Raw genomic sequence first — 23,328 nt, 5'->3', positions numbered from 1 at the left:
GTAAGTGCTCCCACTTTTTATGGCTGATTGCATGATCTTAAAGCCTTTGATTTCAGATAACAAAATCCAGAATGATAGAAGATACCTAATTGTACATTGCAAGTATATATACCTACTTTGTATTTAAATATTTTATTCCCATTATAGACATTTTCTAAGTTTGCATTTAAATTAATATGCTATAATTAAAAAGCCTTCCAGTTTGGATCTCTTTTAGAATAAGGTACAATATACATATGTTATAAATATTGTTACATTGTCTAATACATCAAATCACTATTAAACATTTTGTTTACTATTTTTCAAGCTTTTTGTGATTTCTTTTAAAAGTATCTGTTAAAGAACACTGTCAAAATGAGTCTGACATAAAGTTAATATTTGTATTTAAATGTTTTAGAATATAAAAGCACAAGTAGAGATAGAGGAGTATAAGAATTGCTTTTGATGGTAAATGAAGGAAGGATGAAAGAATTAGAAATCGTTTTAACATTTGTTTGAACATGGTAAGAACCCTTAATTTGAGATCTACCCTCTTAACAAATTTTTTAAGTGCACAGTACAGTATTGTTAACTGTAGGCACATTGTTGTGTAGTAAATCTCTAGAATTTCTTAATCTTGTATAACTGAAACTTTATTTCTATTGCACAGTAATTTCCCATTTCTCCCTTACCCCCAGCCCCTGGCAACCATCCTTGTATTCTCTGTTTCTATGAGTATTTGACCAAGTTTAGATATCACATGTAAGTGGAATCATGCAGTTTTTGTCTTTCTGGGATTGGCTTATTTTACCTAACAGAATGTCCCCAGGTTCATCCAAGTTATCATATATGGCAGGATTTCCTTACTTAACACAGTCTTACTTCCTTAAAAAAGTCTGGATAATATTTCATTGCAGTATGTGCCACATTTTCTATATCCATTCATCCATCTATAGACATTCAGGTTGTTTTCCTATCTTAGGAATTGTACTGCAGTGAACAGGGGAATGGAGATATCTCTTTGAGATGATTTCGTTTCTTTTGGATATATACCCAGAAGTGAGATTTCTGGATCAGATTGTACTTCTATTTTTAATTTTTTGAGGAATCTTTGTACTGTTTTCCATTGCAGCTGTATCATTATATGTTTCTACCAACACTGTACCAGTGTTTCAATTTCTGTACATCCTATGAGCACTTGTTATCATTTGTTCTTTTGATAGTAACCATCCTAATAGGTATGAGGTAATATCTCATTGTGGTTTTGATTTGCATTTCCCCAACAATTAGTGATGTTGCACATCTGTACTTATTGACTATTTGTATGCCTTCTTTTTGAGAAATGTTTATGCAAGTCCTAGGCCCACTTTTTAATCTGGTTATTTGTTTTTTTGCTATGGAATTGTAGGAATTCCTTGTATATCTTGGATATTATCCCCTTATCAAATATGTGGTTTAAAGATTTAAAACTAAGACGTGAATCTATAAAACTCCAAGAAGATAATTTAGGGGGAAAGCATCATGACATCTGTCCAGGCAGTGATTTCTTGAATATGACAGCAAAGCATAAGCAACAAACGCAATAATAGAGAAATGGGACTACATCAAACTAAAAAGTTTATGCACAGTAAGGGAAACAATAAACAGAGTGAAAACACAACAAACCGATTGGGAGAAAATATTTGTAAAGGTTTTAGAATGATCAGTTTTATACTACATTATCGAAAACACTTAGTGCCAGTTGTATTTCAATTTTAGACTTTTCAAACCTTTGAAAATAATATGGTGCCTATTATTTTAGTATATCTGTAGAATCCAAGGGGACTTTCTTAACCAAACACATTAATCTTAGCAAATATTCACACTAAGTAGGATAAAGGACTATAAATAGTTTAATATCAGTTTAGGTTAGGTTTCCCTCAAGTGAATTGTGAAATATTTTAAACATTTTCAGAGCTTTTGAAATTTCAGAATTTTCATAAGGGATTATAAACCTATAGTTTGAAATACTTAAAATAATGATTCTTAAGTAAATTAAAAATAATTTATTAAATGTTAACCTCGCAAATAAAAGAGAAAAATGATCTGGTACTTAATTTTTATCTTTAAAACTAAAATGCATCTTTAATGAGTGGCTCTCTGTCCTTTTTATCTTGTGAAGTTTTTTTATTTAAATTTTTTATGAGACCACTTAAGTATATTAATTAGATTTTATTATTACTCCCACTTAGTAGGGTGTAATATAAGGGTAGAACTTAGAATAAGAAGATATTGAAAGCACATGGTAGATAATTGTAAATTTCTTGATTGATGAAGCTTAGAAGTTAGAAAGGTTTTCTTTGCGAATATTTACTTTTAGTCTTTAGATCAAGATAAATGTTCTTTTTTCTAGCTTATTGTTAGATTGTTATGTATTTGTTAACAGCTTTAAATAATTTTTGAAATTTCAAAGTTGCTTGTGCCTTAAGAAATACCATGAGTTCTAAGGATTTAGAGATCTTTTCTACTTAAAATTATTGATTTTCACTTGAAAGATAAAACTGTATATTTTCTTTTCTTCCCTATTTGCTAGCACACAATACCATTTTTATTAAACAGCTGAAGTCCTTCTATAAGAGAAAACACAATTTCTCGTATATAATACCTAACAACATAGACATAAAAAAATGTTGGTGAATGAAAGTACTGTACTAGAAATGTGCTTAGTTAAGAGTTCCATTCTTCACTGAATCACCCAGTATTTTAATACAGAACCCAAATGTTAAAGCATGAAAACATTATACATATATATAGTATATATACATGATATACATATATTATAGTGTCTATTACTGTATGTTGTATAGTATCCATTATATACTATAGTCTATGATCTAGTATCCATTTACTATAAAATATGCCTAATACCATATAACAGAATGTCCTAAATTGCCCAATGATAGTTCATTAGAATGCAAAAAAAAAAAAAAATGTTTTTTTTGAAATTAGCATCAGTGTATGAAAAGACTCTCAGAAAACTAAGAATAAAAGGAAATTCTCCTAACTTAATAAAGTCTGTATACCCAAAGTCTGTAGCAAAAATTATATTGAGACATTTTGAACACAAACCAAGTAAGATTGAAAGTGAAAGAAAAAATTCACTATTTGCATATGATACAGTCATCTATGTAAAACCCAAAACCCATCAGCAGACTATTAGAACTGAGAAAATTCAGCAAGATTCTTTAAGATTAATTTGTAAAAATTAATGTGTTTTTTATACCCAGAGGTCAGCAATCTATTTAATAAAGAACTAGATATTTTAGCTTGTGAGCCATATGGTCTCTGACTTAACTATAACTCTGCCAGTAGAGCTTGAAAGCAGCCATAGACATTATGTCAACAAACGGTTATGGCTGTATTCCAGTAAAACTTTATTTACAGAAAAATGTGGCAAACTGGAGTTAGCTTGTGAGCCATAGGTTCCTGACCCCTGCAAATATCATTAGTATATACTCCATAAGTAACCCAATCAGAAAATAGTATAACAAAAATTAACCTAATTAGGAATGCATAAAACCTTCATGGTAAATAACTAACCTATTAGAAGACAAAGGATTATCATGTACTGTGTGTTTTAATCTGATGATACCTGTTTCTTGAAATCTATTCTGTCACTGACTCCTGTTAAAAATTCTATCCTGAGTTTTGTTTTGTTTTGTTTTGTTTTGTTTTTTTTGAGAAACTTCACAAACTCATTCTAAAATTAACATATCCCAGTAAAGGTCCAGGATTAGCTAAGTCACTTTTGACAAAGAAGAGGAAGGAAGCTCTGAGCCTACTACATAGTGAGAATTACTACAAAGCCATAATAATGAAAATAGTATGATGCTAACAAAAGAAAGGCAAATACACTGGAATAAATTAATGAGCTCAAAAAAAAACGCTCACGTAAATATGAGAACTTGGTAAGTGGCACCACTAGGCAATGAGAAACAGGTTGCTTAAAGCAGGTAGATGCTTAGATTTTATTAGGAAAACTAGCTGTTTGGAGAAAAACAGGATCACCAGCTTACACATTATTTATAAAGACCAACTCCAGAAGGAATACTCAAATATGAAATGTAAAACTTTAAAGCTAATAAGAAATTTCAGGAAATATCTATATTTTAAGAATCAGAGAACATAATGTGAAAATTAGTGGGTTTGATTACATCAAAATTAAGTATTTCTGTTAAAGGAACCATAAATGAAAGTAAAAAGTCAAGTGTCAGTTTTTTTAATATCTAAAACCTACATGAGAATAATACCTTAATGTACAAAGAACTTTTATAAATTAACAGAAACAAAGCAAAAATCTTTTAAAAAATAACTGAAAGATATGAATAGTTTAAAGAAGGGGAAGCTCCATTGCTGACAGGCAGATGAAGAGATACACAAACTCACTTGTAATCAGAAAGCTTGACGCACGAGGTACAACCTAACAGCCACCAAAATGACAAAAATGTAAAAGATAGCTATTACAGAGTTTTGAAGGGTTGTAGGAGAAGCGTTATGAACCAGTGGTGGGAGTGTTCACTAGAACTGCCATTCTATAAACCAGTCGGTGTCACTGAAATCAGGAATTGTTTAATCCCTCTGACCCAGCACTCAGGGGAATTTTTATGCAGGTCCCTGAAGATACAAGCTGTGTAGCTGCGTTGTTGCTGGTAGTGGGGATTTGGAGGCAGCCTAGCTAAAACCAGTGATGGTATGCTGTGGAATACCAGAGCGGCAGGTAGAAGTACACAATGACAAGATCTTTAAAACTGGGTAAGTTTTAAAATAAATATACAGTTGAGAGAAAAGAAAAAACAAAATGAGATTTTAATTAAGTACCATTTACATAAATTTAAAACAAAGCAGAACATATTACATAAAATTATAATATTTAAGAGCATAGAGAAAGCACCTAGTATAGAGGAAAATAGGAGTACAGATTAGGAAGAAAAAAGATGAAGGAATTACCACTTCTTTTATATGTATAAGTAAAGTGAGGATGCACATTGTTTTTTCTGGGCAAATGCCAGCTTTGAAAAGTGGAATTCTTTGTGTTCATTGAAGTCACATTATAAGCACATATAACTTAAACAAATTCAGCTCCAGCAGAGAGCCTATAATCTTTAGGCCCTCAAGAGAAATTTCAGCATATTAATGTGTAGAACATTCTATTGCCATTATTATCTGGCAGGAGACAACTCCTAGTCCTCAAGATGGTGTGAAGATGCTAGTTCTAATAAACATCACTAACCTGGATTTTTCTGGTGTTCATATTGCTTACCACATAACCGGTTCCTACATAGAGCATCAAAAGTCGAGGGGAAAACATTAAAGTTGTAATAGGGTGATAGAAGGAAGAATCATCTGTTAAATTTGTTAAAATATGGTTTCCTAGGCCCCATCCTCAGAATTTCTGATTTGGTAGAGCTGGGTGGAGCTCCTGAATTTAACATTTCTAATTAGCTCACAGGTGATTCTAATGCTGTTTGTCTAAGGATCACACTTTGAGATATTCTGTAGGTAATGTTTCTTAATATTTACTGTGTGGGACACCATAGGTGGCAGCTTCCAAGGTCTTCACCCCGATAAGCAGAAGATAAATCTTTATGGTGGGCCCAGGAATCTTCATTTAGGTGCTGCTTATGAACAAGAAAATACCATTATAGTAAGCATATGTTTGTTGAGAGAAAGCATGTTAGTATCTAATTGTCTGACTTTACTACACCACTGAAAACAGGAACTAAAGTGCTCTGAATGTCCTAAAATTGTCCTGAGCCCATTTTTATCATAATTGAGCCTGTATATCCTCAGCTGAAGCTAAATTTTTATGCTACTTGATTGAGAAGAAATGCTAAATATTAAGAAATGTTAAGGGTAAAATATAATTTTGTTTAAAATATGTAGTCCTGCAGTTATAAAAATGCATATACCCTAAAATAACCCAAAATCCATGTTAGAAATCTAAACCTACCTAAAAAATACTCAAGAGTTTTCCATCTGGATTTTTCTGCTAGATACCAGCATGTGATTTGAAATTTTCAACTTCATATTTATGTTATATTTTAAAAACTAAGTGCTTAGTTTTTTCAGAACTTGCACTTCTCATCTAGTTTTGCTGATTTCTTACAACCTCTAAAAACACAATCTTTTCTAATAATACCTTAGAGAAGTTTTAACCCAAGTTTTCTGTTCTGTTAAATTTGACCATTTATTTTCTAAAGATGTTGACATCAGGTACATAGTGTAATTATTCAGGTGAAGATATATAGTTAGTTAAATCTTGTATTTCTAAAAAATTATTTTACAGTAGATAAATTGTAAAAGTATAGAAGTTCCTAAAAAGAAGAGAAACCTGACCAACAGATGATCCCTCACTTTCCAGTTTGTTTAAACATAATACTTTTTTCCTTAGCCATAGCTTCTGAAGTACAACTTTATTAAATTTTGAATTCATTCAAAAATTATGCAAATTTTTTCTGTATGGTTTTATTTAGGTATAGTTATTTCACTTGATCTTAGCCAAAAGGCCGAGAAGCGATTAGGTATAGTTATTTCAAAGAATGGTTTTGAGATTATTAGTATTATAGAAATGAAAAGATCCAAATTTTACAGTTTTACTGAAATAAAATTCTTGTGAGAGCAGCCCAAGAAACTGATTTAATTCAGGTATTTTCAGTAATTGCTCACAAATATTGATAAAAGGCATGTTGATTAAGTATCGGGTGAATAAAAGTTAAGTGTTATTGATGATTGTGAAAGCCAGTTTTCATGGACTAAGAAAACATCCAGAGAAAGAATCCAAAATCAACTAGATAATGCATGAAAGGCCAAAAATACTCAAATGGAAAACTAAGTTAGTTCTCACTCATACATTGTCGTTCGGCCATCTGTTTTGTTCTAATTAACAAATTCCAAATTGGTGACCAAAACACTAAGTATAAACTTAATCTGGTGCCATATTAGTTGTTTTTTTTTTTTACAGCACTCTGTCCCTGAGTGCTCTGCTTGGCGAGAGGGAGCATTTTATAAATAAAACTATTGCATACTACTTTTTGCCCAAGATAAATAATAAAAACACCTACGTGACTCTGCAGTATTGTTTTTGTTTTTGTACACTATCGGTTTCAAATCTGTATTCGTTTAAATACATTCAAAAAATGCATAATTCTTTAGAACTTTTTAGAGAATGATTAAGCCCAATTTGCTTAATAATAGAACATTAACTGTATAAATGGATTCAGAAATGGTGCATAGACCTATTTGACTGAATATTATTAAAATAAATATTAGGAAACTCTTACCACGTAAAGTATTGGTTTCATTTTAACAAATTGTACTGAGACTTTTTAAGTATTTGTACATGATAGGTTCTGCTTATTTGAAACAGATTTGGTTATTACAGTTCTGTTTGGGTACTAAACAAGCCATAGTTATTAGCATTCACAGAAAATGCACCCTCAAAGTTTCTATGAAAGTATACAAACTTGTTACCAATCTTAACCTTGTTCAAACACAAAGTAGGGGGTTGAATGATTTGAGTTTGTGGGAGTTGAGAGAATGGCTCATAAGCCAGCTTTCAATTCCTTGTCCATTCATTTATATTCACATATTTTAAATTAATAATGTGTCTTCTATTTAAAATGTAAGCTCTGAGCCAGAAATCTAGGGTAGTATTCCAAAATCTGCAGTTTGTTGTCAATTTTTAAGACGTTTTGAATTTTTGTAAGTTTTCTTGCATGCTTTATATCATTTTATTTTGTTCCTATTTTGTTCTCCTTCAGTAAGAGACATACAGTGACTTTTTCCAAGACTTTAAGTTGAGATAATGGAACAGCCAAACAAAACTGCCTAGTATGCAGTTAAAGATCAGGAACCAAAGCTTGGAGAGTAATAACTGCAGGTGCAGAGTTCTATTCCTGGAAGTGAGAAATACAAGCATATATGAATTATCTAATAAAAAATGTAAAGAACTAAATACTGAATTTTAAAGGATGTCCTTAAGAAATGATATAAAACAAAAAGATTAAATAGAGTAATCCTGAACATTTAGGAAAACTGGGAACATATTATATCGAAGAGAACAAGGAGAAACACTTTCAGAAGGTAGCGAATGGTCAGCATTGCTAAGTGATGCAGAGACTGGGGAGAGGGATGAGGAACAAAAGAGATATTCTGTGTATTTGACAAGTGGAAACAGTATGTTGGGAATGAGAAATAGATGATAGGGAAAGAGGAATTGAATAGTCAGAAAATGGAACAGCCTGTATAGATCAAATCACTCACCATGAAATGTACTGACAGAAGAAAGATAACTAAGAGGGTAAATTGGTTGGAAAGGCAGGGTTCCAAGAGAAACTATATATAAATCTTTTTGTTATTTGAATATATACATCTTTCTTAGGTATTTGTCACCTAAAGATAGGCATCATAATGATGTTAGAATGAAGTTCCTGTGTGCTGCTGGTTATCAATAAGCAGCTTTTTTCTGGTTATTTTAGATGTCCAAATTCTAAATTCTTTTTGGAAATGCTTGTGCCTACACATAAATACACTCCTCATAACTGTACTTTGAGGTTTCTCATTTTAATAAAACACCCATTAAGACCTTGAGTGTATATATACACTCCTTTGACATGCTGAAAATGCACATGGACTAAATAAATATTTCCTTCCTCTAAACACTGTACCAGCTTCCTGTTCTGGAAAAATAATATATAATCTAGTACCAATACCATGTCTCCCAAGTTTTGCCAAACAGCATGGTCACAGTCAAGTTTATGTTAACTAGTGTCCAGATATTTATTTATTTAAATTTTTAAAAGTTTTATTTATTTATTTTGAGAGAGAGACAGCATGAGTAAGGGAGGGGTAGATAGAGGGAGAGAATCCCCTCCATGCTGCCAGGGCAGAGCTTGGCATGAGGCTGGAACTCAGGAACCCTGAGATCGTGACCTGAACAGAAATTAAGAGTCCATCGTTCACCCAACTGAGCTACCTGGGCGCCCCCTAGTGTCCAGTTATTTAAAAGCCATTAATTGAAGTTAGAAAATTTAGTGTATTTCATGCATAAATGAATATTAAGTTTACAGTTCTCGTATAGATGCTTAATATTCACAGGTACTCACATATAATTATTGGATATATTCTTTTTTGTTCCCTGGTTCCAAAAAAGATTTGAGCAATTTATGGTAACATGTATAAGTCAGTGTTAACTATATGAATAGATACAGAAATCACTCAAATGTAAACTAAACTTAGTCACAGTAAGGTGAAGCCAGAGGAGAAGTTAGCTGGTGGGAGCAAGTAAGGGCTTTTGAAGTTATCAAAATTGATCTGCAAATATATGGACTTGATTTGGGTCCCGATTCAAACTAACCAACTAGGGAGAAAAAAGGGAACATGAACTGACTGTTTAATTGGGACTGGCACTGGTATAGTATCTCTTGTGGGTTAGGGATCTATACTATAAATTTTTGTTTGTTTTAAGTTTGTATTTAAATTACAGTTATCATATAGTGTAATATTAGCTTCAGGAGTAGAATTTAGAGATTGATCACTTACATAGAACACCCAGTGCTCATCTCAACAAGTGCCCTCCTTGATATCCATCACTGCCCACCTCTCCTCCAGCAACCCTCAGTTTGTTCTCTATAGTTCTGTGTAGTTAAGAGTTTGTTTTATGGTTTGCCTCTCTTTTTTTCCCCTTATGTTCATCTGTTTTGTTTCTTAAATTCCACATATGAGTGAAATCATATAGTATTTGTCTTTCTGTGACTTTCTTTGTTTCGCATAAAACACTCTAGCTCCATTCATGTTGTTAGAAATGGCACGCTTTCGTTCTTCTTTATTGCTGAGTAATATTCCATTATATATATACAGGTGAAATTATAAATGTCTGGAATTTGCTTTAAAATAGTCCAGCAAAAACATGGGGAAAGGAGGCTGAGAGGATACAGATAAAAGTGGCAGAATGTTAATTTTTGAAGCTAAGATCTGATACTGGGCACATGAGGACTTGCATATATTTGGAAGTTTCTATAATAAGTTGAAAAAAATGGGTTGCAGTTTGGGTACTGGGATTCATAATGACTAAAGGAAAGTAACTGTAATTTTATTTTTAAGTGGAATGTTTTATGTTGTAAGTACCATTGGTAGTCAAAATAAGGAACAAAAATAAAGTCATGAGAACCAATTTATACATAAATTCCCTTAAACTTTCTTCCATTTATCTTTAAATATCTAATACCCTGCCTGTCATAGGAGAGGCACACAGCAAATGCTTGTTGAATTGAATTAATCTGTATCTTGCAACAGTAAAAGTGTTTAATTTTTAGAGAGATTTAAACTTTTCTTTTTCTCCAAGAACTTATCTTTAGAAATGGGGAGGGGTGCCTGGGTGGCTCAGTTGGGTTAAGCAGCCGACTTCAGCTCAGGTCATGATCTCACGAATCATGAGTTTGAGCCCCGCGTCGGGCTCTCTGCTGACAGCTTGGAGCCTGGAGCCTGCTTCGGATTCTGTGTCTGCCTCTTTCTCTGCCCCTCCCCTGCTGATGCTCTATCCCTCAAAAATAAATAAACACTTGGGGCGCCTGGGTGGCGCAGTCGGTTAAGCGTCCGACTTCAGCCAGGTCACGATCTCGCGGTCCGTGAGTTCGAGCCCCGCGTCAGGCTCTGGGCTGATGGCTCGGAGCCTGGAGCCTGTTTCCGATTCTGTGTCTCCCTCTCTCTCTGCCCCTCCCCCGTTCATGCTCTGTCTCTCTCTGTCCCAAAAATAAATTAAAAATGTTGAAAAAAAAAAATTAAAATAAAAATAAATAAACACTAAAAAAGAAATTAAAAGAAATGGGGAAAGTTTAAAATTGGTCTTGTTTTTCTTAATAAGATAATTTTTGTTTTACAATGTTAGATTTTACAACATGGGGTTCTTTTATGTCAGATTTGAAAATAACTATAAAATCTTTCATTGTTTTGCAATGTCAGCGTTCAAACTTAACATCTCCATATTTTGGTTGCTCAAAATGGTTTTTTAAATTACATGGTTTTCATGTAATTTAATTATTAAGTTAATTTATCCAGAATATTCAGGTAATTTATCAAGTTGTATTTTTCTGTTGAAGGAAGAAGTTCAACTTAGCCTTGAATTGCATGCTTTTAGTTGAAACTCCAGTTTGAAGTAGGGCAGTTCAGATACTATATTTGTCAGGCATGAAGTTTGAATTTCTGTCTTCATGAAATAATTTCAGTTAAATTGATGTTTTACTGTTTTCTGTCTTGTTTAAGACTTGGATCCCTATTTTATATTATACCTAGCCCAAATTAGCCAAAGTTAGTTTAACACTAGGTTACTGGCTTAGTATCTAATCTATGAGTGATATTCTAAGCGCTTTTTTTTTTTCTCTCTGTTCTCCTTAAAAATCCAACTAGAGCAGGGTTGCTGAGGAACGGTGTAATTTCTAAATTACTTCAAAGAAATAGATCTCAAGAGCTCTGGTTATAATCCACAGACTGACTAGTCAACCCCTAAATTAACTCCACAAATGTTAGCTAGATTGGGCTATGTATAATTTATGTCAGAAGCTGGAATCAGAATAAATAAGTGATCTGTTAACATTTATCAGTAATGTCTATAATGGCATTTTAAAAGTCTTGATATACTTTAGCTTTACCTGTGGACCACATCTATCCTTCTCTTTCTTCTGATCATTATGCTTTTTAAGAGCAATCTCTCTACCAATGCTATTTATCCCAAATAGAGCATATCCCAATGCTTCCTAGACCTTGCTTTTTCTTTCACTATCTCCTCCCTTCTACATATGTATAAATGCCTACCATACTACCACACATATAGTAGGCACTTAGTTAACAGTAATTCATTCTTATTTTTTTAATTTATTTGTTTAAATTCAATCTAGTTAGGGGTTCCTATGTGGCTCAGTCAGTTAAGCACCCAACTTCGGCTCAGGTCACCATCTCACAGTTGAGGAGTTCGAGATCCACATCAGGTTCTGTGCTGATAGCTAAGAGCCTGGAGCCTACTTCAAATTCTGTGTCTCCCTTTTTCTCTGCCCCTCCCCTACTCATACTCCCTCTCTCAAAAATAAACATTAAAACTTTTTTTTTTAATTCAAGTTAACATACAGTGTAGTATTGGTTTTAGGAGTAGACGTGCTCATCCCCAACAAGTGCCTTTCTTAATGCCCATCACCTATTTAGCCCATCCCCCCACAAACACCCCTCTAGCAAACCTCAGTTCTCTGTATTTAAGAGTCTCTTATGATTCACCTCCCTCTCTGTTTTTATCTTATACTCCCTTCCTTATAAGTTCGTCTGTTTTGTTTCTTAAAGTCCACATATGAGTGAAATCATAAGATATTTCTTTCTCTCACTGACTTATTTCACTTAGCATAATAGACTATTGCCATCACATTGTTGCAAAAAACGATTTCATTCTTTTTGATCACCAAGTAATATTCCATTATATACACACACACACCTTCTTTATCCATTCGTCAGTCGATGGACATTTGGGCTCTTTCCATAATTTGGCTGTGGTTGAGAGTGCTGCTGTAAACATTAGGGCACATGTGCCCTTTCAAATCAGCATTTTTGTAACCTTTGGATAAATACCTAGTAGTGCAATTGCTGGGTTGTAGGGTAGCTCTATTTTTAATTTTTTAATTTTTTTTTTACGTTTATTTATTTTTGAGAGATAGAGTGAGACAAAGTGAGAGTAGGGGTGGGGTAGAGAGAGAGGGAGACACAGAATGCGAAGTAGGCTCCAGGCTCTGAGCTGTCAGTACAGAGCCCAATGCAGAGCTGGAACCCACAAACCGTGAGATCATGACCTGAGCCGAAGTCGGATGCTTAACTGACTGAGCCACCCAGGCGCCTCTCTGTTTTTAATTTTTTGAGGACTCTCCATACTGTTTTCCAGAGTGGCTGCACCAGTTGCAGTCCATCAACAGTGCAAAAGGGTTCCCCTTTCTCTGAATCCTCACCAACATCTGTTGTTTCTTGAGTTGTTCATTTTAGCCATTCTGACAGGTATGAGGTGGTATCTCATTGTGGTTTTGATTTGTATTTCCCTGATGATGAGTGATGTTGAGCATCTTTTCATGTGTCTGTTAGCGATCTGGATGTCTTCTTTGGAAAAGTGTCTGTTCATGTCTTTTGCCCATTTCTGAACTGGAGTATTTGTTTTGGTGGTGTTGAGTTTGATAAGTTCTTTATGGATTTTATATATTAACCCTTTATCTTATGCGTCATTTGCAAATATCTTCCATTCTGTCAGTTACTTTTTTTGTTGATTGTTTCCTTCACTGTGCAGAAGTTTTTTTCTTGATGAAGTCCCAATAGTTCATTTTTGCTTTTATTTCCCTTGCCTCTGCAGACATGTATAGTAAGAAGTAACAGTAATTCATTCTTTTCTTTCTTTTCCAGTGTCATCTTCCCCCCAGCCTATAAATATAAATCTATCCTTTCTTTAAAAACAAAAATAAAAACAAAAACCGTAAACTTACTCCAAATACCATTCTTTATTTTTTTTTTCCTTTGTTGGTCAACTTTAAAAAACTAGTACTTACGGGATGCCTAGGTGGCTCAGTCAGTTAAGCATCCAACTTCAGCTCCAGTCACAATCTCATGGTCTGTGAGTTCGAGCCCCACATTGGGCTCTGTGCTGACAGCTCAGAGCCTGCAGCCTGCTTCTGATTCTGTGTCTTCCTCTTTCTCTCTGCCCCCCGCCCCTGCTCATGCTGTCTCTCTCTCTTTCCTCTCAAAAATAAATAAACATTAAAAAAAAATTTTTTTTTTAGTTTTTTTTTTTTAACTTTTATTTATTTTTGAGACAGAGAGAGACAGAACATGAATGGGGGAGGGTCAGAGAGGGAGACACAGAATCAGAAGCAGGCTCCAGGCTCCGAGCTGTCAGCACAGAGCCCGATGCGGGGCTCGAACTCACAGACCCTGAGCTCATGACCTGAGCTGAAGTCAGACACTTAACCGACTGAGCCACCCAGGCGCCCCTAAAAAAAATTTTTTAAAGGTAGTACTTAATTATTCCTTGCCACTCATTTAAGAGTATAACAAAGTTCTCATTTGACTTTTTCTCATTTGTTTCATCTTATTTGACCTTTCTGTAATACTTCTTTTTGTTAACTATCTCCTAAAGAAATTCTCTTAATTTGAGTCTATGATTCAAGAGTGTTTTCACTTTTTCTAACCAACTCTCTGGCTGGCTGGTGCTCTTCCTTTCCATGACTGCCATGTTTGCTTGTGTGGGTTGTGTACTGCCCAGTTTTTGGTCATTTTCCACATTGTAATCTCTCTGTGAAAGGACCTCCTTGGAATTGTGCAATGTACAGCTTCATTGTCTATATGCAGCAGCTCTGCTCACAACTTCAATGCATTGATACTTCACAAATTTCCATCAGATGATCCCTCCTTTCGTACCATAATAGATTCTCAAAATCAGTGGATAGACTACGCTAATTCTGTCCCTCAGCTCAAACCCACACAAACATCCCATTCTGTATTTCTAGCCTAGAGCTCTCTTCTGAATTCCAGACTTTTTCTAAATGTGGTATAGGTTTCGCCATACAAGATTCACCTACAATCTTTTTTACCCCACCTTCCCCCATTCCCTCAACCTAATCTATATCCATGTCCTGTATTCCCTACTTCAGGTACCATCTCAGAGCCATCTTGAATTCCTCCTTCAACTTCAATCTTTTCACCTAATTAGTTAGCAGTCTTGCACATTCTACCTCCTAAATCAGATATTTTGATCTTAATACCCCTTTACATTCTTAAAAATTATTAAGGACCCAAAGAACTTCTTTTATATGGGTTAGAAATAAAAAATAAATTTTTAAATATTTATTTAAAAATAATACTAAACTATTGTATCTTTACATAAGTAATATTACGGAAAATAACTTTCAAAACAAAAAAATTGTACTGAGAAGAGTGGAATTGTTTTACATTTTTGCAAATTTATTTAATATCTGACTGAATAGAGGACAGCTAAATTCTATGTGCTTCTGCATTCAGTTTATTGTGATACATTGTTTGGGTTGAAGTACATAGAGAATACTGAGCCTCACACAGATAGGTAGAACAGAGAGAAATATTTCAAATAATTGCTACCACATCTGAACTCAACCAGTGGTAGTTTAATGATCAAAGTTTAATCGTAATGTGGAATCTGAAACTGAAATCTTATCAGTGAACTTTTTATACTGTTATTTTAAAAATCTATCATGTGTAGGGGCGCCTGGGTGGCTCAGTCAGTTAAGCATCTGAGGCTCAGGTGATGATGTCACAATTCATGAGATCAAGCCCTACATTTGACTCTGTGCTGACATTGTGGAGCCTGTTTAGGATTCTCTCTCTCTCTCTGTCTCTCTCTCTCTCTCTCTCTCCCTCTCTCCCTCTCTCCCTCTCTCCCTCTCTCCCTCTCTCCCTCTCTCTCCCCCCCCTCCCCCCATCCCTCCCCTGCTTATGATCTCTCTCTCTCCTCTCTCTCTAAATAAATACATAAACTTAAGAAATATATATCATGTGTAACTTGATGTAGTTGGAAAATACTAATTGAGTTATGCAGACCGTCCAAATTAATGACATATTTCATTCTACAATATTTTTAAATCACATTTGTTAAAATGTTACCAATCTTACAAGTAGTGGGAAGCTGTCAAGCCTCATGGTGGCAAAGTCATGTTTTACAAAATTCTGTTTTTTATATGATCACTTGAACGTTATCATTGGCAACAAATACTTTGTTTTCCTTGAAGTGATAGGCTCCCTTCATTTATTTTTGAGAAGATGTTCTACCATATAGCCTTTTATGTGAAAGAATGTTGCTGTGAAAAGAGTTGCTAGTTCTGCTTGAAATTCAAATAATTATGCAAGTCTTTTTCTTCATGACAACCATGTTACTTCAGTATAGAACCTTTGTGCTTTCTGCAGACTTTCCAGTTGGTCGCATAATAGTAAAAAGAAGTGTATTTAAGGGTCAAGATTTAATAAAATCAGTATTTTCTATTTTTTCAACATGGATATTCTTAAGTGAAAATGACCATTTTCTACTGCAAGGGGCAGTGAAGAATACAATGACTCTATAATTTGGTGCTGCTGCCTTAACTCATGCTAAGGTGTCAGCAGTTTCACCACCATTGTTTTTGCGCTATCATTGCAAATATCCACCCGTGAAAAAGGTCAAATAACACTTAAATAGCACCTTGAAGTTATTATGAAAATAGTTTTGACTTCATAGATGTACACTCTGAAAGAATTGTGCGACCCTCTAAGGGTCCATTGAGAACCACTTCCTAAACATCCAAGACATGTTGCCCTTGCCCACTCAATAGTCTTAGCCCCATTCTTTATTAATTTTATTAATCACCTCTGGTTTCCTAAATGATCTCTCAGTCTTCTTTCTTTTTCTCATGAATTAGCTATCTAAAATACAAATCTGATTGTGTAGATACACATTCTTCCAAACTTTTAACATGCCCAGCATAATGAAATAAAATAAATTCCTTCATAGAATATAAAAGTCTTTTATTATTATGCCTACCTTATTAACTTCTGTTCCTGTCACTACCTGCTTCCTGTTCTTTAAGCCAAACTGAATTTATTGATACTTCCCTAAGCACATCATGGTTTCTACAGTCCCATACATTTGCATGTGCTGTTCTTTCTCCTGGAGGACTCTCACGTCCAGTTTCTACCTTTCCCTCCAACTCTGCACATCATTTTGAATCACTTCATTTTACTACCCACAAAATTTTATATTTTGTTATAATTTTGAAATTTGTGACAGGACTTGCACTATGTTATAGTTACTTTGCTTATGTGTCTTTTTCTCCCATTAGATTGTGAGCTATTTGAGGTCAAGAACTGTGTCTCTCCTTGTATTCCTAGTATTTACCAAGAGCAAGGCTTATAGTAGTCACTTAATAAATGTTTTGAGTGCTTCAGTGAATTTCATAGAAACTTCTAATAATTATCCTTGGATAGAGTTGCTAATGAATAATAAAAAAGGGGAGAGATGGGCAGAAAAAGGAAAAAAAAATATGTGCCTCAGCCACTTTATTGGACACAGTAATGAGTCTTTATTTTCAAAAATTTTATTGCAAGTAAAATTTAAGAGAACATTTCAGTTTATTTCTGTGTTTCTGAAAAATTGAAGTGAATTAAACTAAAATGCAGTAAATGGATCACATTTTGAAAAATTAACTTCCTTTAATTCATTATAACTCAATCTCTAATAAACTCGGGGGTTTTTTTACTTAGCTAATTTAGCATTCTTAACATGAAAGCAAAAATGCCAGGATACTTCTATATTTCTATTAATATTTAAAAACTAGTACCTTAAAATATTAAATAACATTTTAGATGTGTTCTCTCTTTTATATTAAAACTTGGCTGATTGTGTTTTATGTTTTTAACTTAAGCACGGTAAAATAATATCTTGTAAGATCTTCTGTCAGAAAGGCTTCTAAATAGAAGTCTCACTTAATGTAATCTACCTATATACAACCTGTATCAACAAAAAGAAGCACCTTTAAAATGAGAAAAAAATCTTTACCAAGATTTCATAATATACAAAAACCTCAAAAGATAAATAAAATTTTTGTGTGTAAGACATTTTTTTGCCCAAAATTTATTCTCCAAAATATGTTGCAAGTATATAGATTAGGTGAAATCCAAATCACCTAAAATTTATAGACTTCAAACAGATTCTGTAGATATACTTTCCTGCCCATTGACCATTTCATTGTTCATTAGCACCTAAGTAAAGGAAATAAAATAATTTTTTAAAACTACTCACTTTGGACCTCACTAATTTAGAATTTATGATGACTGAGATGCTGAACTGAAAGTTAGCTTTTTACAGCTCATAGACTAGATGTTACCTCATAAAATAAAATTATTAACAAAATTACAAGGGAAATTAAATCTTTAAGAAAGTAATCATTCCTATGTAATGGATTTGTGATTATAAGTTATGCCTTTAAAGCATATTGGTTGATTAAAAGCCATTAGTAATTGAGATTTCTCCAAAAAGATTCTGAATTAATGAGGTGTGTAATATATAGTCAGATGTATGTCCTTTCAGTTTTTGCAGAGATAACTTTGGCCAAAAATTACTTCTTGGGATTTAGTTTTGAATTCTTTTATGCTATTCTGTGTCCCTATTGCCTTAGATGTTAAAGAATTGTTAAGTTCTCAGATATCTGTATCATTGTTGTGTATAATTAGAATGCCATGGTACCCACTGGGACACAAATTGGATTGCTTTTATGTGCTTCCTTTAAAAAACTGATATTTTAATTCTACTCATTTAATGAAATTATTGATTGTAAAATATTAAAAATGGTTACTTGAACTCAGAAATGGGTGTACTGAGTCAATAGATATATAGGAATAATAAATATCAAGTTGTATATTTAATTTGGTAAATTTCTTTTGAAAATAGTTCCCTTTTGTACCATTATTTTTTATATGAAAGAGTACATAGGAAATAGAAAAACAAAGGATATACAGTGATTTTGCTCATGAATCTGTTTTCCAGCATTCATTTACTACATACATTGTCATCTGTCTTTTCTTTATTTCATAATTAATTTCAAAATTCAGCATTTTTTATCTAATTTAACATTTTCATATTTTTAAAGGTCCCCAGGTGCATCCAATTTTTCAGCTTTACCAAAGATCTCTCCTTCATCTCTGTCAAATAATTATAACAACATCAACAACAGAAAGTAAGCACTGAATCTTAAAAACTCTTTGTTTAATCGATCGCCCTATTGTGGTTGCAAAAAATCTCTTGTATCTAAAATTTAGGATAAAGTCTTAATGCACTAAAATTGATTTTTTTTTTAAATTACGGATCACTTCTTCTAGGAGTAACTTTACAAGAAAGAAAGCACAGTTATAAACTTCTTTAATACATACACTATAGTAATTCACAAAAAGAGAAATACTTTCATAATTTTACATTTTAAACGCTAATTATTGAAATTTATATAGAAGTCTGTTAGAACTCGATTTTTTAGGAAGTGTAAATTTCAGATGTCACTGACCTACAATATGTAGTATTTTTTAAAAGTGTGTATCAGTGATTCTCACCTGGAAAGCATACACAGATTTTCACGTTCATCAACAGGCAATCACTTTTTCTTTAAAAAGTTTAGAGAAACAATTCCTTTGCCCCATCATGAATAATATTCACAATCTTGGAATTTGTAAGAGTTGCGTGAAAGTGTGTGTTGTATGGCCATAAGAAAAAAGGTTAAAAATCACTTGGACTTCACTATAACATCTGACATGAGTGTATTACCTTGAAAACTGGCTTGGTTTCTGTTTTCTAGAAAAGGATAAAAAGAAACCTTTTATTGTTTGTGATTCAGTCAAATTAGGGGAAAACCTTTAATCTAGACAATTTTATCCTTGTTTTATTTTTTGAATATATACATTACATTGTCGTTTATTTTTTAGGTTGACTGTATTTATGTAGTTAAATATTTGCATTGTTTGGCCAGTTCATAAAGGGCATCTGGTTTCCCAAAGAATTAATTTGAAAAGAATAGGCTATTTGTGAAATAATATTTAAAATAACATCATTAAATGAATTTATAGGTTAAATTCATTTGACCTTAAAATTCATATTTAAGGTGGGGAGAGGGCTTGACAAAAAGATTTTAATGTACATCTAGATTATAAATGTGTAAGAATACCCAAAGTAATTTTGGAAAGGAAAATGAGAAAGGATTAACCCTACTAAATAATGACAACCTGTTATAAAGATATAAGGTTTCAAGCAGCATAGTAGTGACCCAAGAATAACATCTACAAATCAATGAAATAGAAAAGACAGTCCAGAAACAGCCCTTTATACATAAAAGAATTTAATGTGATCAGAAAACATTGTAGACTAATGGGGAATGGGCAGATTATCCAGGAAATGTTGTTTGGAAAATTGGATCACGATTGAGAATTTCTTTGTAAAACTTTATATTAAATTGACTTAAATTGTTAAGCATATAAAAAATGAAAGGCAAATATATGGCAAAAATACTTGCTACAAATAGCAGAGGATAAATATTCTTAATATGTCAAAGCTGTAAAGATCAGTGAGAAATTTTCTAAGACAAGTAGAAAACTGGGCAATGATGCAGCTGGCAATAAAAGGAAAATAATTAAAATATATAAACATTTAGAGGTGCCTGGGTGGCTCAGTTGGTTGAGCATCCGATTTGAGCTCAGTTCGTCTCACTGCTGGTGAGTTCGAGCCCCACATCCGGCTCTGTGCTGACAGCTCAGAGCCTAGAGCCTGCTTCAGATTGTGTCTCCCTCTCTCTCTGCCCATCCCCTGCTCATTCTCATTCATTCTCTCTCTCTCTCTCTCTCTCTCTCTCTCTCTCTCTCTCTCTCAAAAATCAATAGACATTAAATAAGATAAAGTAAAATATATAAACATTTAAATATTCAAATTCACAACTAACTAGAAATGTGCAAATGAAAACCATAAAAAACTCCATCCACTTCTTTCCATCTCAGTCTCACTGGGAAGCATTAAGTAATTATTCTTATTCTTGCAAGGAGTGGTTGGAGTATCAAGATTTAAAACATTCATCCCCTTTAGTAGTTTATAAAAAGACACGTACCATAGTGTAATAACATTACATTGTATTGTAATAGTGAAATATCAGAGACTCTATGAATATCCAGTATTGCAGTTTAGTATGCTCTTTTCTGTTTAAAAATGTATGTCCACAGGCAAAAAAGTGAAAGGGAATACCCTTATAATCTGGTTTGTATTATTTTATATGGTATCTTTTAATTAAATTCATCAAAGTAATTTTTTCATAGGAGATAAAGTACTTCTTGTATTTCTACCAGTTGGAGATGCTCACACATTTACTGTAAAAGAAGCAGTTCCAGGTATAATGTGTTTATAGTTATTCTTTGGAGAGACTTTTAACATTGTATGTAGACTGTATTGAGCATAGACTGTATTTTGACCTTTTGACTGGAGTCGTCTTATTAGTATATGTAGTCTGGTGAGTCTCTGTTTTTGTCTTATCTCCCTCCTGTAGTAAAAATATGATGTTACAATCGGATCTTAAAACCTCTAACTGCAGAAGATACTGAGAGGAATTGGAGGATTTTCTTAAGTTTAAAATATGATTAACTAATGATTCTCCTCCCATGGATAGGTTATATTTTTGGGTATTTATAGTTGTTTAATTTAGACACTAAAATAGTCCTTCATATTAGGAAATTTTTATAGCAAATAGCTAATGAGTTACCACCACGCTTAAAAGTCAAGTTTACTTTTCTTAGGTGGAACAAAATTTAAAAAATGGGAAAAAATGTTTTACATTAATTTGACTTAGTATTTTGATTATTTTAAATTAATATTTGAATTTAAATTAATATCGTCATAATTATCTAAATTATTTCACATAAAATTTCTTCCCATTCAGCTTGTAGAAATAAGTAGCGGCTTAAGGCTTCATATGGAAATAGCATGCTTTATTTAATTAAAAGTATGTAAAAAGGTTAATGACATTTTTTAGATAAATTGCATTTTTGAAACTTCAAGTATATGGAGATATTCTACAAGAACAAAGTATGTATGAAAATCAGTAGTTATGACGTACAAGTTTATATGAAACTATCTACAGTTTCAAGATTTGAATTAAATGGATACATTACTAAGATAAAAATTTTCACTACCAGAAATAAGGATATTGGTCATAAAGATAGTAACAAAGTATACTTGGAACTATTTCATATAAATTTAATAAAGCTTTTACTAAAGACTAATATTATGAAGAATCAGTTGTTCACCCTGATGTAGTAATTTTGCCTGATCGTACATACAGTATTTGGTTTTGCCTCGATTATAATTTAAGTACATTTTTAATATACACCAGTTTCTTTCTGTTCACTGCATTTTTCTGTCTTGCTGCATTTGCCTTGATAGAATACTGCCTTTAAAAAAATCTTTTTAATGTGTGTGTTGTTCCAACTCTTGGCATTCCACATCAGAGCACATTTCTATTTTTATGTTAATTCATTTAAAGCTCTTTTATTTGAAATGGAAATGACTCCCTGTAAGAGATTAAACTGTGAAAAAGAACTTGATTTTGGAGACTGCCAGAGCTAGCCAGCCATATGGCTCTTTACAAGTTACTTCTGGAAAGCATCGTTCATTAACTGCAAAATAGGTATCATTGTACTTATGAGGATTAAATTATAGATTTTTAATGCTCATAGTGTCAAGTGTAAATGCTAATTGAAAAGTCAATCTTAAATTTGTATAGATAGAGCTCACTTTTACCAAAAAACAACTTACTTTTTTCAGTGTCTTCATTTAGGGTGATAAATTTATAATACAGAATTTATATAATATAGTAAGTACTAAAATTCCTATTAAGATTACAGGCATATTTATTTTTGCAAAATAGCATAGCCTTAGAGGATAAGGATTAGTTTACAATCTCTAGGAAAAAAATAGTCATGAAAGATAACAGAGGCTATCTTTAGGCCTAGGTTTCCAGGACTTTGTTGAAGTGTTTAAGAACTGGTAGTTTTGGTATTTTCCATGACTTTAATATTTGATTCACAAAGCACATAACATGTGGATTATAACTGGCTAATCTATATAGTATTAATATATTTTAAATTTATCACTTTTCATTACTATCATTGAGCATCTAGACTGTTTCAGTTTTTGAGCAAGAATTATACTTATCCTGTCACTTAGTCTAAAATGTAGATATCCTTTAAGGATTCAAATTTTAAATGACAAAACAAAAGGGTGCCTGGGTGGCTCAGTGGTTAAGCATCCGACTTCAGCTCAGGTCATGATCCCCTGGTTTGTGGGTTCGAGCCCGGCATCGGGCTCTGTGCTGACATCTCAGAGCCTGGAGCCTGCTTTGGATTCTGTGTGTGTGTCTCTCTCTCTCTCTCTCTCTCTCTCTCTCTCTCTGCCCCTCTCCTTCTCACACTCTCTCTCTCTCTCACTCTCTCTCGCTCTCTCAAAAGTAAACGTTAAAAAAACATTTTTTTAAGACAAAACCAAAAAATTGTTCTGCAAGTAAGTTTTTTGTTCATTTCTCAGTAAATAAAAATCCCTATCCTAGCAAATTCCATCCTGTTGCCACAGAGATGGAGAGCTTCCAGCATCCATTCACGTTACTTGTGGGCAGAGATAGATATCTGAATATATACTTAAGGAAGATGCATGTAAATGTGTTTTTAGTCTTTTCGTGTGTGTGTGTGTGTGTGTGTGTGTGTGTGTGTGTGTATGCA

At 33.2% G+C, this 23,328-nt stretch overlaps 1 protein-coding gene and 1 long non-coding RNA gene across 7 annotated transcripts in view; both read left to right on the top strand.

Annotated features, from left to right (window-relative positions):
• Positions 1 to 23,328, top strand: part of USP15 (ubiquitin specific peptidase 15) — a 118,841-nt gene that overhangs the window by 50,596 nt on the left and 44,917 nt on the right. For 5 of the 6 annotated variants that reach the window (XR_009265585.1, XM_058742166.1, XM_058742168.1 and 2 more), the window contains exon 7: positions 18,681 to 18,767. The exons of the other annotated variant lie outside the window; for it this stretch is intronic. Coding sequence is in view for 4 of the 5 variants with exons in the window: in XM_058742166.1 (XP_058598149.1) it covers positions 18,681 to 18,767 (87 nt within the window). In the remaining variant the exon portion in view is untranslated. The remainder of the gene's footprint in view (positions 1 to 18,680; positions 18,768 to 23,328) is intronic. 6 annotated transcript variants of the gene reach the window in all.
• LOC131519304 (uncharacterized) lies at positions 7 to 10,578 on the top strand. The gene is made up of 2 exons (XR_009265586.1): positions 7 to 6,491; positions 6,540 to 10,578. It is a non-coding gene; the product is annotated as an uncharacterized LOC131519304 (long non-coding RNA).

The sequence above is a fragment of the Neofelis nebulosa genome, chromosome 8, assembly GCF_028018385.1.
Source record: "Neofelis nebulosa isolate mNeoNeb1 chromosome 8, mNeoNeb1.pri, whole genome shotgun sequence".
Classification (NCBI taxonomy): Eukaryota; Metazoa; Chordata; class Mammalia; order Carnivora; family Felidae; genus Neofelis; species Neofelis nebulosa.
This window is presented reverse-complemented; position numbering and strand designations above follow the sequence as displayed.